Source organism: Muntiacus reevesi, chromosome 3 (genome assembly GCF_963930625.1).
Source record: "Muntiacus reevesi chromosome 3, mMunRee1.1, whole genome shotgun sequence".
Classification (NCBI taxonomy): Eukaryota; Metazoa; Chordata; class Mammalia; order Artiodactyla; family Cervidae; genus Muntiacus; species Muntiacus reevesi.
In genome coordinates, this window is record NC_089251.1 from 87,151,437 (window position 1) to 87,169,482 (window position 18,046).

At 37.4% G+C, this 18,046-nt stretch overlaps 1 protein-coding gene across 4 annotated transcripts in view; it reads right to left on the minus strand.

Annotated features, from left to right (window-relative positions):
• Positions 1-15,397, minus strand: part of SLC30A6 (solute carrier family 30 member 6) — a 63,131-nt gene extending 47,734 nt beyond the window's left edge. For all 4 annotated transcript variants that reach the window (XR_010662359.1, XR_010662358.1, XR_010662360.1 and 1 more), the window contains exons 1-5: positions 15,345-15,397; positions 11,199-11,285; positions 6,126-6,210; positions 5,107-5,149; positions 3,607-3,672 (exon numbers count right to left, since the gene is read on the minus strand). Coding sequence is in view for 1 of the 4 variants with exons in the window: in XM_065929469.1 (XP_065785541.1) it covers positions 3,607-3,672; positions 5,107-5,149; positions 6,126-6,210; positions 11,199-11,285; positions 15,345-15,347 (284 nt within the window). In the remaining 3 variants the exon portion in view is untranslated. The remainder of the gene's footprint in view (positions 1-3,606; positions 3,673-5,106; positions 5,150-6,125; positions 6,211-11,198; positions 11,286-15,344) is intronic.
• Positions 15,398-18,046: the final 2,649 nt, after the last annotated feature.

Here is an 18,046-nt window from a genome sequence, read left to right on the forward strand (position 1 = left end):
ATACAAAAACCAAATTCTAGTTTGATTTTTAAGCCTATATGTGAAAGGTCAAATTGTAAAACTTCTAATGACAGGGAAGACTATCTCATGATCTTGGGCTAAGATTTCTTGACAAGTACACAAAAAGTACTAACTATAAAGGAAAAGACTGATAAACTGAATTGATCATTGAAATTAAAAACTTTCCATGCATCAGAAGATATTTAAGAGAATGAAAGAGAAGGAACTATGGATCAATAAGAAAAAATAAGCAACCCAGTCTAAAAATGGATAAAACACTTTAACAAGCATTTCAGTAAAGGGGTAATCTGAATGGCTAATAAACATAAGAAAAAGTGTTCCAATATTCATCAAGAAAATAACTTAAACCTGCAATGAGATACCACTGCACATCCTAGAATGGCTTTTAAAAATAGGCAATACCAACAGTTGGTAAGGACATGAAGCAACTGGCACTCAGATATACTGCCAGTGGAAACGTATATTGCCAGTAGAAATGCAAAACCACTCTGGAAAACTGCTTGGTATTATCCTATCTTCTAATGATGCAAGTCCTATGCAAGTCCTATGACAGTAATTTCACTCAAAGACATATGCCCAACATAAATGAGCACACATGTATACCCAAAAAAAGTACAAAATGAGCATACGTAGTTTTACTCATAATAACAAAAAGCTAAAAATTACCTAAATTTCTTTCAATAGTTGAACATATAAATGTATGTTGGCATATTAGAATATTAGAGCAAAGAACAAGAATGAATTACTGCTATATGATGATACATATTACAATCCCATTTATATGATTTCAAAACTGGCAACAATAATCTGCAATGACAGCAATCAGAATACTGGTTACTTTTGTCGGCGTTTGACTCTGACTCAACCTTAAGTCATTAATGGAGGCTCTGGGGGAATTTATAATGGTTTATATCATGATTCAGATAGTAGTTATACAAGTGTATTTATCTGTTAAAATTCATCAAACTGTACAAGGATATAAAAAAAGAATAAGATAACAGCCAATGCTACCAAGAAATTTATATTTTAAAGAGGAAGACAAAAAGCCAAATAACTGATAAGTTCTATACAGAGAATTATAGTAGTCTGATGCGTAGCGTTAGTCACTCAGTCGTGTTCGACTGTCTGCAACCCCATGGGCTGGGTTGCAGCCTGCCAGGCTCCTCTGTCCATGGAATTCTCCAGGCAAGAAGACTGGGAGTGGGTTGCCATTCCCTTTTCTAGGGGATCTTCCCAACCTAGGGACTGAACCTGGGCCTCCTGCATTGCAGGCAGAATCTTTACCGTCTGAGCCACCAGGGGAGTCCAGTCTGATGTGACAAGAGACTAACTAGGTAATCTATTTTAGAATTCATTTTAAATTGGGCCCAGTCACTTAATGATATTAGCACTTGGTAATATTAAGACTGGAATAACAAAACTGGGCTTATCTTGAAAGAAACAGGTCAAGAGCAACTCAAGGAAAGAGGAGTCTGTATAAAGATCCTAAAGCAAGAATAAGTTATATTCAAATTATAGACACAAAGACAGAGGGCATGACAGTGGTAACTTGAAAAGAAATTGGCTGGGTCTAAGTCATACAAAGCCTTTATAAGCAAGGGAAAGGAGTCAGGAGTTTATTCTCAATATGATAGGAAACAACTGGATGGTTTTAAGGAGTAGAATGATAGCATGACTTAGGCTTAAAAAAAAAACAAACATTGGTTGCTTCACAGAGAATGGACTACAAGGGTTGGTAAAAGCAGAAGTATGCGAACTAGTTAGGATTAGGATGCAGGATGTTGATGAAGGCAAGAAATGAAGGTAGGTTGGTTAGGATGGTAGTACTGGAGATAGAAATGGGGGCAGAGGCAGATTCTGGATGTGTTTGTAAATTATCCTGACATAATCCCCTGATGGATAAATGTGGGTGATGAGAGAATAATTGAGGATTTTGCCTGAGCAACTAAGTGGCTGTGTATTTACTAAGATGGGAAAAACTGCAGAGGAACAGATTTTGGGGGAAGAAAACAAAACAGGAAATTTAGCTTGAATTTAAGACATCAATTAGGCATCCATGTGAAGCTGGCATGAAAGGAACACTGACATGAGATAAATCTCAGTGCTGCAGAACTGAATTTTAGAATTACCAGATATAGATGATACTTCAAGCTATGCAACTGACTGTAATTATATTTAATTGCTCTCTCGTTTCCTATTCTCTAAGCAATGAGACCAAAATGGGAGCTGTCATGTCTTTATTAAACCTTGTATCCTGGCCATAGGAGCTGAACTAAAAAGACTAACATCTATACCAAGGTGGACAAACCAACAGCTCTTTCTCATGATTTTCGGAACTAGAGCTGGGGAAGAGTCCTTTCCTCTCTAGGAGGAAGGTGAGAAGGTTCCAAGTCTTGCTAGAAGTTATCATTGCAGCAGAGTGGAGAAAAGTGGTCTGAGAACCCAAACCTGACGTGCAGAGAAAAGCAGGCCACTGAGGTGAGAGAAAGACAATGTCCTGAGTGTCCCTATGCCAGCTCACCTTGGTCTTCCCACACTTTGAAAATGTATATTATCATTTCCCCCCCAAATTAGTTTGAGTTGGATTTCTGTCACCACCAAAAGCCTGACTCAAGAGTTAAGATTTCCATATACAGATATCTATTCCTTACAAATGATTATCATAGTAACAGTCCAACTCTATCAAATTTCAGTGACACATAAATATCTTCATTTTGCATTAAAATTTCATGTTCATTCTGTCCTATTATTTAAGTAAATAAAACCTGATTTTGTTCAAAAGAATATAATCCCAATGAATGGTATGGAAAAGAAAGCTTAAGTCTGGTTCAGCAGTTTCTTCACCAAGGTTAAGTTTTTCTTTCTAGTTCTTTCCTTGAATCTGAAGGGAATTAATTTCTTTTCCTAATATAATAAAAAAAAATCCAGGACTTCCCTGGTGGTTCATTGGCTAAGACGCCACACTCCCAATGCAGGTGTCCTGAGTTCAATCCCTGGTCAGGGAACTAGATCCCAAATACTGCAACTAAGACTTGGCACAGCTAAATAAATGAATAAATATTTTTTTTTAAAAATCCTCTGATATAAAAGATCACTTTCCAGCTTTCAGCAATTTCTAGAGACACAGAAATCTCAAAATCTTTGTCAGTTTGTTGCTGTCACAAATCTAGTCTTATGATAAAAATACATCTCTACCACTGCATTAAGGTGAAAATGTATCCCACTTACTTTAACATCTAGAAGATACATACATGAAAATCCTTTGTACTTTCTCTAACTGAAATAAAAAATTACCAAAGTATCAAAGACCTTAAAATGAACATTTTATGTTAAAATTTGTTTTGTAAAATAGCAAAGAACCTAATGTGAACATTTTACTTCAATATGATTTAAATTTAAACACCTATGTTTCTTATCTAGAATCCTCTTAGAAGATGTTTTTTAAAATCTACTTTTACTATTTATTACTACCACACTAAACAGGCAATGTTTATTTTCTAGAAATATTCAAGATAGCTCTTTAGTAGTTTAACTACTAATTTTAATAGCAGTAAGTTAGCAGAAAATAAAGTAAATTGAACTTACCCAAATGAATACGCAGGGCTAGGTTTCCTCATCATCACCCAGTAACTTATTAAACAAGTTATCAAACTAAGTAAAAAGGCAAATAAATTCAGCATTAGAACGAGAGCTAGAGGACATACAGAAAGAAATTTAACTTTCAGAATACCTAAGTTGCTAAATGTTAACAGTGTTCACAGACTAATAAATTATTCTAATAATTTATAATCTAATCACAATAAACACCCTAACTGTGTGTTTTAACATGGGGAGAAACAGAAGTTATGATACACCATTAAGACAGTTAAATAGAATACTTTAAACTCACACTTCCTCTATTCAGTAAGTTATCCAACCTAAATGGTTTCCATAACTAAGCTGGCAAAAAATAACACAGTAACAATATTTACTTGATTCTAGGCATAAACATTTCAACTTTGATAAACTTTATTTTATCTATGTTAAAAGTTAAACTAAATATTAATAAGACCTTGACAATATTCTAGATGAGGTAAAGTTATGGTTGCTTTCCAAGTATAGTGGAAATTCACTCTAAAACAATTTACTACAGTGTGAAATTCAGGTAACAACTATCTGTTTTAGATCCATCAGAAAGACTTAGTCATGTGACTGATGAAAAGACATCCTCATAACACACCTATGGCACAGACATTGGAGACATCATTGTCCAAGCACTTTGCAATCTTTATTGGAAACATGGGGCTTCCCTGGTGGCTCAGACGGTAAAGAATCCGCCTACAATGTGGGAGACCTGGGTTTGATCTCTGGGTTGGGAAGATCCTCTGGAGGAGGGTATGGCAACCCACTCCAGTATTCTTGCCTGGAGAATCCCCATGGACAGAGGAGCCTGGCAGGCTACAGTCCATGGGGTCTCAAAGAGTCGCTCGGTCATGTCTGTACACACACACGGGAAATACGAAAGGTCCCCAAAAGCAGGAGCCGACAAGCTGTCTCTCGATCTCACAATCACATACATGCTTTGCAGTTATATTAATATCCCTCATTTCTTTTCCCATCTACACAGTTCCAGTGGGAACTGGTATGCTCTTATATGTTCCTGCTCCCTGGTCACAGCTGACTCATCTATAGGTAGGCAACTGACCTAACGTCTGGGTATTTTTCTGTTGCTATGTAAATGGAATATCTTCTTTCAGCATATCTTCTAATTGTGTTTATTTGTATACATGATCCATGTTGATAATTTTACTTATTTCACAGACTATTTTCCTTTACTTAAAGAAAACGTCATAAATTCAGTGCAATAAACTCTTCCTTTATTTTTATTGTTTTATTCAAATAGGACATTTATACAGAAATGTGCATAAAGCACATATGTACATTTTAACAAATAGAAAAAAAAATCCATGTAACCATGAATTAAGGTCAGGAGTAAAACAACGGGGAAGTCTTTGGACATCTCTCTCTTTTTTTTTAAAATGAAGTATAGTTGATGACAAATTCTGTATAAGCTTCAAAACATTAAGGAGAGTTTTTAAAACTTACCTAAAAAGATCAAAAATGGTCAGATAAGTATAGGCAGTTAAAGCTGCAAAACAACAGAAAGACTGATTAAAATGTTACTGTTTCCATAGTTAGGAAATACAACAAATAATGATACATAAAAATATAAGAGGTTTTTAAAAACACAAGAAAGATTTTAAGAGGTTTTACTTTTTAAGGAAAACTCAATAAACCTCAAAATCTTATTTATACACTATATAAATTGAATAACTAATCTATCACACCAAAAATACCTCACAAAAAGATACATGCACCCAATGTTCACAGCAGCAGTATTTAAAGTAGCCAAGATATGGAAGCAACCCAAGTGTCCATCAACAGACACATATGCTGGAAGGAATACTACTCATCCATAAAAAAGAATGAATTTTGCCATTTGCAGCAACATGGATGAACCCTAGAGTATATTCTGCTTGGGGAAATAAGTCAGAGAAAGACAAATACTATACGGTATCACTTATATATGAAATCAAATGTATTCATATATAGCTTCCTCACCAAGGGAGGTCCCTATAGTGATTCTGAGTGGAGTGTAATCTATAAAAATACTGAATCACTATGCTGTTCACCTGAAACTAATATAATAACATAAATCAACTCCATCTCAATTAAAAAATAGAAAGAAATCTCCGTTTTTCAAATAGATTTAAATTTTTTGAAGAAGCTCATTTTAAATAATTCCTAGCAATTGAACCAAATTTTATAGTTTACAAGGTACTTTTGGGGGACTTCCCTGGCAGTCCCGGTTAAGACTCCACACTGCCACTGCAGGGAGCAGGGGATCAGTCCCTGGTTGGGGAATTAACATCCCACATGCCAAGCGACACGGCCAAAACAGAACATAACAAGATACTTTTGGAATACATTCCCTCATTTAAATCTTTAAAGTTATATTTCAGAATAATATATTCCACGTTAAGGAAGACATACCTTTATTTAAAATGAGAACAATAAAAGTGAAATTAATAATTAACTCTATAAAAATAAGAACAGTGACATACCTATACTGTTAGTGGAGCTGCACCACATTAGCAGGAAGCCAGTACATGTTAAGTTTATTGCACCAAAGAGCAATATCTTCCAGGACTGTGAAAAGGAAAACCATTCTTATTTGTACAACACTGATAAACTTCTTTGGGTCCACTCAAGTTTTGTGATTCATACTCTAATATTCAAAGGAATAAGTACGACCTGTTTTTAAAAACTGAAGGGTTACAGTTTCTAAAACTTACAAAAAAAAATCAACCAAGTTATTATTATAATATATAAACCTAAAAGGATAATTTGAGAAGGGGAATTATTCAAGAGAAAAAAAATTCTGACATATAAATTCTCAAATAGTTGAGAAAATACGATGACATTTGAATATAATTTTGACTCTATAAACATGTATATGGAAACTGATAAAACAAATGGGGCAAAATATAAAGCAACTGATGAATCTGAATAAAGGGTATAAGGGAATTCCTTATACTAATCTTATAACTTTTCTGTAAGTTTGCAATTACATCAAAATAAAGTTACCCTGCCCATCCATCCACCAAAAACAGAACAATGCTTGGTTATTTACCAAGTAAGTCATAAGAAACAGGACTGCTAAAGAAGGAGATTACCACAGTTTAGAAGTTCACAGAAAAGAGAGGATTTGAGATACACCTTGAAACAACTAGGATTTAGTCAGAGGAAGGAAGAATAGCATTCTAAATAAAGGAAAACGAGATCAAGTGAAGTGTTTTTTACTTTGTTCTGCTCTAATCCCTACATAGGGAGACCAACACTTGTTTCAAAGTAGAGATGAAATAGTGAAAAGGTTGTTATTTGGAGATTTTAAGTTTAAATATATAATTGCTAAGGTCAAGTAAGGTATGGGATAGGATGGTTTTAGAATATAGATGAAAGCTGTAGGTGTAGAAAGGAAGACCACCACCAAAAGTGAGAAGGATAAGAAGGTAACTCAGGAGAAAGAAATCATAAGGCAGAGAAGAACAATTACCAGCATGAATTTATGGGAGACACCATTCTCGAACTTGCTCCTCAAGGAGGAGCAAAACCAGAAGAGCAGGTGACATGGGGATGTTAGAAACTTGAGAACTGATATGACAGGTTAACAGGATGAGGGGCTGTAAGCCTAATGAAGACATGACTGGACATGGGGCCTAGTCAGGACAGGGATTCAGTAACAGTCAGAAAAAAAAAAAAAAAAAAAAAAGGCAGATAAAGCATGTAACACATACTGTTCTAATGCCGAGTCAAGCTGTTAGTCAACAAACATTTGAGTATCTATTTTGTAACAGATACTATTTGAGGCACAGGAGATACAGCAGTGAATGAAACATGGACCTTAAAATCCAGGTGGGGTGACAGACAAGAAGCAAATATAGAGTCAGGCGGTGATGAGTGTTAGGAAGAAAGAGCATAGTCAGAACACAGTCAGGGAAGATTAAAGAGCTGCTCTTCAGATAGGGTGATCAGAAAAGAGCTCTCTGATGAGATGACATGTCACCAGAAATCTGAAAGAGGCCAAGATGCTAAGCATCCAGACATCTCAGAGAGAAAACAGGAACCACAGTGCAAATACTTTGAGATAAAAGAGGGGCTGAGGACAGCTAGACAAGAGAGGTGAGCGGAAGTCTGGGGCTACATTTAGTAGTGTCATGTATGCCGGGAAAAGAACTGGGATGTATTCCAGATGAGATCGAACAGTGACTTAGCTTTCATTTTTAAAAGCTCATTCAGCTTCTCAACCTAGAATATACTGCACAGGGACAAGGATGAAAGTAGGAAGACCATTTAGAATGTGCTTGCAATAAACCATGTGGGGAATGATGGTAGCTTTGAAGGTGGGTGTTAGAAGAGTCAGATTCTGAGTATTATGAGGATAGAGCCGGCAAGAATTACTTATAACACAGCTGTGAGGAGTGAAGGAAAGAGAGGGGTAAAGGTGACTCTAAGGTTTCTGGCCTGAGCCATGTGGTGAAGAAGTGATAGAAAATCAAAGTTCAGGTTTGATCTTAACTAAATTTGAGATGGCTATTAGATATTTGGGTGAAAATGTTGAGAAGGCCATTATATATAGGAATTGAAGGTAGGGAAGAAGGTAGAGGCTGAAATATAAATACAGGGTCATCAGCATATGGTAGTGAAAGTGTCATCAAGATGGAATGAGGCAAACAAGAGAGGCCAGAGTTCTGTAAGTCCTGGGACACTCCAAACTCAGAAGTCAGAAAGATGGGAGGAGAGTAACAAAGGAGACTTAAAAATAAAGACTAATAAGTAAGTGCCCGCCCCCCCGCCAGGTGGCACTAGTGGTAAAGAACCTGCCTGCCAATGCAGGAGACATAAGAGATGAGGGTTCAATCCCTGGGTCAGGAAGATCCCCTGGAGGAGGGCACAGCAACCCACTCTAGTACTCTTGCTCAGAGAATCCCATGGATAGAGGAGCCTGGCAGGCTACAGTCCATGGGGTCACAAAGAGTCAGACATGACTGAGTGTGTCAAACATTCACACTTCCAAGAAGTAAGCAGGAGGAAAATCAAGGGTGGCAGTTCAGAGTTCAAGTGAATAAAATGCTTTAAGGATGAAGACTGATTCAAATGCCACTGAAGGCCAAATAAGATGGGAAATGAGGATGACCATTGCTTTTGGCAACACAGAGGTTATCAGGTACTTGTAAAAGCAGTTTCTGTGGATAAGTGGGGACTAGAGTTAGGCTGGTTTTGCTTAACAGAAACAGGGAGAAGAGAAACTAAACAAAGAGGGTAAAAACAATTCTAAACAGTTTTGCTTCAAAAGCAAGCAGAGAAAGGAAGCAGCAGCTGAGAATGGTATTTATGGCATGTAATTATGATGCAAGAAGGAGAAAGATTAAAGAAGGAACAACAATGCAAGAGAAGAAAGAATGGTTCTAGGAACACTGGCTCTGAGTAAGGCAACAACGGAGGGACTGGCCTTATGGAGCAGATCAGACAGTTCATTCGAAGAAATGGGAGGGAAGGCAGAGTGTTGGCAGATGTGCTAGCAGATGTGCTAATTGACAGGATGCAGAGGTTTTCTGATTTCGTCTTTTCCTTCAGAGAAACAGGAAGCAAGATCCAACAGGTTAGAGTGAGGATGAACAAGGTTTGGGGAGATTGAGGATAGAAGTGAAAGAAAATGGTATAAAACTGTCATTTAAGAACGTGGGAAACTGAAAAAACTAGGAAGATACAGTACGGGCAGCACTAATGGCATACTTGATCATGAACTTATGAGACCGGGGGATTCTCCGGTGGACCAGTGGTTAAGAATCTGTGCTTCCACTGAAGGGGGCACAGGTTCAGTCTCTGGTTGGGGAACTAAGATCCCACACGTGGCATGGCATGGCAAAAAAAAAATACAAAGTAAGACCAGACAGTACGGTTTTGTGTTGAAGGCTACACTCAGTTGCTTGCATGAGGTACAGAGTAGACTGGACTTAATAAAGTTAAGGATTTACCAATAAAGTATGATAGACAGAAGATGGGAACAAAGGAGTTGAAGGCATGTGCAAGAAAATGAAAATGATGAACCAGAGAATCTAAATCGATAAGCAAGCAACTGACGATGAGACGTGAAAAACAGTGAAAACGCAGCAGAGTCAATGAACTGGAGGTCCCAGCAAGAGAAGGGAACTGGAAAGACAAGAGATGGTGACTGATGAGTAAAATGTTTATAACTGAGACAGCGGGAGGATAGTTATTGTGAAGGATAAAGTGTATGGCATGATCGGGCTTCCTTAGTGGCTCAGTGGTAAAGAATCTGCCTGCCAAGCAGGAGTCGCAGGTTCAATCCCTGAGTCAGGAAGATTCCCTGGAGAAGGAAATGGCAATCCACTCCAGTATTTTTGCCTGGGAAATGTCTTGGACATAGGCATACAGTGGGCTTCACAGGGTCACAGAAGTGTCGGACATGACTTAGTGGTGGAACAGCAGCAGCAGCATGGTGTGATCACAGCAGTGGGCAGTTGAGAGGGACACAGGACAAGGTTTGTGGTGAGGAACTGAGAGGTAAGGATCTTTCACATGAAATATGAAATCACTAAGAACTAAGGCAGGAGAAGTAATGAATAGCAGTGAGTCAGGTGTCTCTCTTCAGATTTAAATTATGATAGAGGTTATCTGTATAATCCAGGTGTTCCTGTATCAGTTTTGTTCCTACTACCTATTCTGCGGTATACTGTGCTTCACTGAAGCGTACTTAAAGAACTCCCTGCTTACTTATGCAATAGAGTTGTTTTCCATCAACATCATAAGTATCTGTTCTCAAGAGAGCATCCTAAATGGACTAGATACATAAGAAGTAGGTGAGTTAGTTCCCTACCCTTGGCTCTTCAAGTTTAACATCTAGAGGTGAGAATATTTCCAAATACTAGAATTACTGACATCTGATTATATCCCAAGGTTTTATAAACAGGAGATAAAAGGGTAAAAAACAAACAAAAGAAATATTTAGTTTAGTATCACAAGACATGGTCAATATCATTGCTTCTGCTTATTATGTTACATAAAGCTAGAATTATTTAAAATTTTATTTTATGCTTTTATTAAAAATGTGAGCAAGAGACACACAGTCACTACCCTTAAGGAACTTACAGTATAAATGAGACAGTAATGAGAACAATGAAAACAGAATAATAACTAGAAAGCCTACATGGGTGACCAAAATGGGTACCGATTGTTTCTATATAGTCTCAAAGTTTAACTTAAAGAGAAAACTTGTTTTCTGCCTTACATTCAAACTGAGAAAACATGGCTTCAGACCACATCCACTTAATTTGTTAAAAAACTAACAACATAAGGCAATCACCAATTTTTCTTCAAAACTCTTTAAAATCAGAAAAAAAAACTAATTGAAGTCGAGTTTCCTCCCAGGCATAACAACTGTATACTAAAGTGCTGTGATTTTACATTAACAAATTACTTACCCAACAAAAAAAATGAAAACACTGTGATGAATTGAGAGTGATTTATATCTGTCTTAAAAATTACCTTTTTCAACTTCATAATATTGTTGATACAATAATTAAAATTAGGATTAAGAAATAAAAATAACTTACCCTTCGATCAGCTGCTACAAGTCTAAATTCCTGTAATAACTTGCCAAAAAAAGATCTTTGTGGTTTTCTAAAGAGATGAATTGTCCCCTTTAAAGTAAACAAAAAGTATACAAATCAGCGTTTAAGTACCTAAGCTTCTGCACTCCTATGATAGAGTAAATCACAACTAACATTTCTTGAATGCTTGATACATGCCAAGCAATTATTCTAGACACTTTACATGTATTTATCTACTTAAGATTCATAATAACCTATGTGGTGGAAAAAATTTTTAGTAAACTAAGTACACAATGCTAGTAACATCTCAGCAAGAATTCATAACCTAGGAACTTTAGCTCAGGACCAAAAACTCTGCTTTAAAATAGACTGCCTAGGCAATTTTGAACCGGCAAAGCAGTTTCCAAGTAGCTCTAATTTCCAAGAAATTATACCATTTACCTAATTGAAACTTTATATAGGAAAGATTTGGTGACTATTATTAGAGTCAAACCTCTGAGTTCCTCTCTTAGGCATTCAAAGTATGTGACATCCTAGCTAGCTTCCATGGTCCCTGCTAGTATGCAGTCCTAGCAGAGAAAGAACAGGGCAGTGGTTTGCCACTCAAGTTCAGGAAACAATGTAAGAAAGCCTTAACATAAAGAAGAGCTCAACCACATATAGGAAATTAGCCTGAAAGTAAGGTAGTATCCAACGTCAGTAGGAGCAAGTATGGGTTATTCAATAAATGGTATTTGGAAAAATGCAAAAATGGGTCCTTACCATATTTCTCAATCTAAGTTTTCAAATATAAAACAATAGAATGTTGAAGAAACTCATGGATGTATAATTTTATAACCTTGGATGTGGAGAAGACTTTTGTTAATAGGACATAAAATCAAGAAGTTTTAAAGGAAAAACACTGATACATTTTCTATATACTTTCAAGATGGAAATAATCTACCAAAAGAAAGAAAACCCTAGAAAAATAAACTGAAAATCTCTGTTACTACAAAGGTAAAGTAATTGTTCCTAGAGAAAAAATATCCTTCAAAATTTTCAATGGGTCATATCAATAACTTGACTACTAAGTGCCATGCACTTGAATATTTGGATTTCAACTTTAACAAAACATTTTCCTAGATGGTAAAGGCCACAATCACTAGACCACACGGCATTTCTATCTCATTAAAGTTGGCCAATTTGACTCAAACACTGACTTTTCACAAACAGCAGAGGAAATGGGAGTTAACATATTAAAAATGTGAAGTTTCAGATCCAATTCAAGCAGAAGTATGATTTGCCTACAGTTAGCATTTAGAAACATCTCAGTAGCTATAAAATGATATATTCTATTTCTTTAAGTTTGACGTGTCATTAGCTGCATTATGTTGAGACTCAGCGAAGGCAGAAAATAGGGCGAGTGCTAGAAATGTGGCATAACAAAAACAGCAAAATGTTGGTAACTGTGGAGGCCAGCTTACAGCTACATGGGGACTTTATGATATTCTCCCTAATTTTCTGCATGTTTGAAAGTTTACACAATAAAAATTTAAGCTATACTTTAAAATGTAAAAATAAAGCACCAAGAAAAAGGTATTACCAATTTTGATACCCAAATAAAGATCAGTGTATGTGAATAACCTAAGGCTCTGCTAAGCCAATTCAGTTGAAAAGGAACAATATGTTATTTTTTATCTGAGATGTTAATAAATGTTAATGTTAACAAACATACTTTATTCTTAAAGAATTATGTATGGGATATTTTGGTCCCAAAGACAAATTCTGCTTACTACTGGTATCCTTGAATATCTTCTAACTTCTAGCTCATTTAAAATTATTTCATTTACTTTAAGTTTCAGGTTAAGACAATCACTAAGGTTTCTAAAAGGCAGACATCCATTTCTGATGCCATTCTGATAGTGGAGGAACAATTACAAATACCCTAATCTTAATGTCACGCTTTCTAAAATTATATTGGCTCTCCACTGCTATCGGAATAAATACCAAATTTTACAACCTGGAACTCAATGTGTTCAGTGAGTTAGCCTGTTTCTTTCCATTTTTTCTCTTGTTCAATTTCCACTATTGAGGAAATTGCACTCCTCAGAAAAACTGCTCTCCTCAATTTCCACTATACTGGTATACTCCTTGTCTCAAGATCATATCGATAATTCTAGACTGAAAAGGTCAGACTGGTCTAACCCAGGCACTAACAGCCCTGTGGCACTTAGCAAGTTATCTGACCTCTCTGTTTCCTCACACAGAAGAGAGTAATGAACAGCAGACTAAGAGACTGGGATAAAGGAACAAAGTACTCAGTTCACTGGTTCACTTCCTGCAAGAAGCCATATTAGGTTATATAAACGACAGTTTTTTTTTTTTTAAATGCCACTTGCTTTGTAATTCACCACAGTAATTCATTACACAACATGTAATTCATGTTGTCATCTTGCGTGGTAAGTTCATTTTCAGTAACTTCACCAATGACAAGGGCTGTATTTCCCAACATTTTCTAAGATAGCACTATGCTTTCCACATGTTATTAATAATAAATAATGGGCAATTTTTAAAATAAAACTTAAATGCTAATATTTCCCTTATTACTAACGCTTCAAACATAAAAATTTACTGCCAAGGTTACTTATTCATCCTTCTGTGAAACAGATATTTATTGAAAACTTCCTCTGGGCCAGGCACTGTACAAAAGACTCTGGGAAAATGACAGTGAATACATAGGTTCTGCTCTTAAAGAGCAGCCTAGGAAGTGAGAAAGACAAGCAAGTAAATACACAATCATAACACAGTCTGCTAAAGGCTACAGATGTTACTGGTAAAAAGCAGCCTCATAGGAGCCTAAAGGAGGCACTTAATAGGACCTTGAGACAGAAAGGCTCAGGAAAGAGACTAAAGGACACCTAAGGGATGGAGAACGATTCTGGCAGATAGAACAGCATATATTAATTCAGTGCAAAGGTCTAATTCTTAGAGCACAATCCGCAAGCTGTTCATGGTAGCTGGAATATGGATATATGTATGTGAAAAAACCTGCAAACATAAGAAGCTAGGTTACAGATGTCTTTGCTTGCCATACTAAACAGGTCTTTAGCTTGTGGGCTAAAGAAAAAAAAAAAGGAAGAATTTTAAACAAAGGACTGATATGGTCAAGTTTCAGAAACTTAACTCTGCTACAGAGTGGTGAATGTTCTGATGTTGAACACAGAGGCTATTTGGTCAGCCAAAAGAGTAAACTTTTACCTACTTTCTGCATGTTTAAAGGAAACATTACAGGAAATTTAGAAAATATTTAAGTAGATAAATAAGACATTTTCCCACCATATCCACTCAAGGAAAAAAACGGAATGACAATGTTTAGACACAGAAACACGGTCGTTCTGTCATATACAGGCTATCAATAAGAGATCCATAAATTTTTCTGATAAAATGGTGTGGACCTCTTTTGACACTGAAATCACAATCCACTGCTTACCCTTAGATAAAATTCAGAAAGCTATATACTTGATTTATGAAAGAATAAAATAACTAACTTGTCTAACAAAATTTAAACACCACATTGCTAAAGCCCTAAGGTATACTGGGATCTACAAAAGCAGCAAAAAAGCTGCCGAAAGAGGAACGACCGACACTTGACTTTCGCCAATCTTTGGCCTTCTGAAAGTTGTGCTGTACCCGGCTATCTGCACTCAATAAAACGAATTTGGAGAGTGAGGCGTCAGCTTCAATGGCCTATTAATCATGCTGTTCATTAATGCAACGTTATCATCATTGCTGTAAGCATCACTAATACGGTCATTGCTGCTGTGGACTTGTTTTCAGATCTTTTGTCGGTGTTGTGGTTACTGACACCAGCAAAGACTTTTATTTCTATAGCAAGAATATCACGGCAGGGAGGAGTCATACACTCATCAGAGCCGAAATGTCGGTCTGGAGCGATGCCGGGGTCCCGAGAGGCAAAGGAACCGGGTGAGGGAGCGAGGGGGCATCAGAGCTCTGAGGGTATCTCTCGGAAGCTAGAGACTCCTTCCGGGGACCTCGAGCATAATTCTGACGAACCCTCCTCTGGGCAGGTGAAGCATTTCTAGGCCGCTTCGGAACCAGAGAGGATAAGCGGAATCACAAAAGAAACCCTCACGCCCCTGGCCAACTCACCATGATAAGGAGCGGCACAGCTCCCACCGGAAGACGCTCTGGGAGCTGGTAGTCCCCTGGAGCGGAAGGGGCGTGGACATCAGAGGCCGATTGGTTGTAAGCGACACGGGGGGCGGAAGTGCGTGCACTGGCCTCCTGGTCCAGCGCCCCACTTCCCGGCTGCCCCTGCGTTCTATAGAGGCGAAGGCGGCGGCTAGAGCGACTCTTCCAAGCCGGCGGAGGTCTTGGTGCAGATTTGCCAACTGAGGTCTTTAGGTATAAGGAGCAGTTTGTTTGTAACTAGAAAAATTTCTTTGAGTCCTGAAGCGTTTTGATCTATGTTGTGTTTTTTAATTTTTGCAATACCTTTTGAAATAGGTAGCATTCCCATTTTTCAAGTGAGGAAACAGGATCGAGAAACTTACCCAGAGACATACCTAGTTTGCCAAAGTAGCTGTTGCTCAGGCCGACTAATGACAGAGTATTCTGTGGTAATCCCTAACATACTACTTAAATTATATAGGATTGATTTTACTTTAAAAAGGAAAATAAAACACATTGAAATATAATTCATTCAGCAAAAATTGAATATAGAACACGTGTGTATCAGGTACCGCTCTCATGAAAAGGATACTCTTGTGGTCGTGGTTAAGTAGCTAAGTCGTGTCTAACTCTTGCGACCCCATGGACTGTAGCCCGCCAGCCTCTTCTGTCCATGTGATTTTCCAGGCAAGAATTGCTGGAGTGGGTTGCCATTTCCTTCTCCAGATTCTGTAGTAAGAAGAGGCAAAACAATTAGGGAGGAGGAGATTGTTTAACTATATGGGTAAGTAGTGCCATTTAGAAAACGCCTAATAGTAGAGAGTAACTGAGTCACTGATTTTAAAAGGTAGTCACAGAAAGCTCTAAGAAGATTAAATTTGACTTTCAAATGACAAGTCTTTTTGTGAAGATTTTTGCAGGCAGGATAAGTATTGCAAAACTCAAGTAAGTGTAAGATCTGAAAGAAGGTAGTGTGTCTGGAGTGTTGTCCTTGAGGGGAAGAAATGAAGAGAATATAGAAGTGGTAAATAGGGGCCAGATCAAGCAGAAATTTCTAATCAGGGTTAAAGAGCTGGGTATTTTTCCCCCCTTGAGTGAGACAGGAAGCCAAGGGACAGTTTTTACAATGGAGTGGCCTGCTACATTTTGGCTGTAGTATGCATATTGGATTGTAGTTGGAAGATAATGGCTAACATTTATTAAAGCACTTATGTAGTAGGCACTAAGGACTTAAAGTATATTAGCTCATTTAATCCTTATATTATCCTTTCGGGCTTACTCAGTAGCTCAGTTGGCAAACAAATCGTCTGCAAATACAGGAGAGCCCTGTTTGATTCCTGTGTCGGCAAGTTCCAACGGAAAAGGGATAGATTGCCGACTCCAGGATTCTTGGGCTTTTTTGGTGGCTCAGATGGTAAAGAATCTGCTGCAATGTGGGAAACCTGGGTTCGATTCCCAGGTTGGGAAGATTCCCCTGGAGGAGGGCATGGCAACCCACTCAGTATTCTTGCCTGGAGAATCCCCATAGATGGAGGAGCCTGGTGAGCTACAGTGCATGAGATCACAAAGAGTCCAACAGGACTGAACTGCTAAGCACAGCACAGCATCCTTTTGATACAGGTACTGTTATTAGCTCTTGCTTGGAAAATTGTGTGTCAGGGTCAAATAACTAGTCGGGTGGAACTGGAATTCTGTACAACCTAGTTTTAAAGCCTTACCAGCTATCCTGTACTTGCTACTCTTGGATAAGATTAGCATGGAGAAGGCAAATTAGAATATTACTGCTTCACTTACACTGAGCAAATAATTTTTGATTCTTGACGTTTCTTTCCAGTCTTTTGTATTTTAACAAAACTGAAATCAGACAGTACATATTCTTTATAGTTTGCCTACTTCATGTAAGGATGTACTGTGACTTTTTCTCATATCTTAATTTTTCTAGATTATAGTTTTAGTGCCTTAGAGGATTCAGTCATAGGCATGTGCTTTAATATCAATTGTGTGAATGTGTTGTGCACGTGTGTGGATGTGCACAGTCACTGTCAAGTTTGACTCTGCAAACACATGACTGTAGCCCACCAGGCTCCTCTCTCCATGGAATTTTCCAGGCAAGAATACTGGAGCAGGTTTGCCATTTCCTCCCCCAGGGATATTCCCTACCCAGAGATCAAACCCATGTCTCCTGCATTGGCAGGTGGACTCTTTATCACTGTGCTACCTGGGTATCAGTATAGTTAACTAATTCCTTATTGATGAGTGTAACATGGTTTAGAGGTAGTAAAAAGAAATTTCTCAAGCTATTTTAAGGAGAAAAGAAGACTAGTTCAGGGAATCGAGTAATTGGTATAAAATCATAAGAAATAACTACACAAAAGATCACAGTGAAACTGAAGACTTGAACAACTCTATATACCTAATAGACCTAACACATGTCTGGAATACACCATCCAATTTCCATCTGATGGAAATTAAAAGAAGCATATTCTTAGTCAATGGGACAAAGAAGAAATCACAAGAGAACTTTGAAAATCCATTGAAATGAACGAAAATTAAAACAACATACTGAAACTTACTGGATGCAGCAGAAGCAGTACTTGGAAGGAAATTTGTAGCTGTAAATGTCTATATTGTAAAAATAAGAAAAATCTTAATAACCTAAACTTCCACTTCAAGAAACTAGA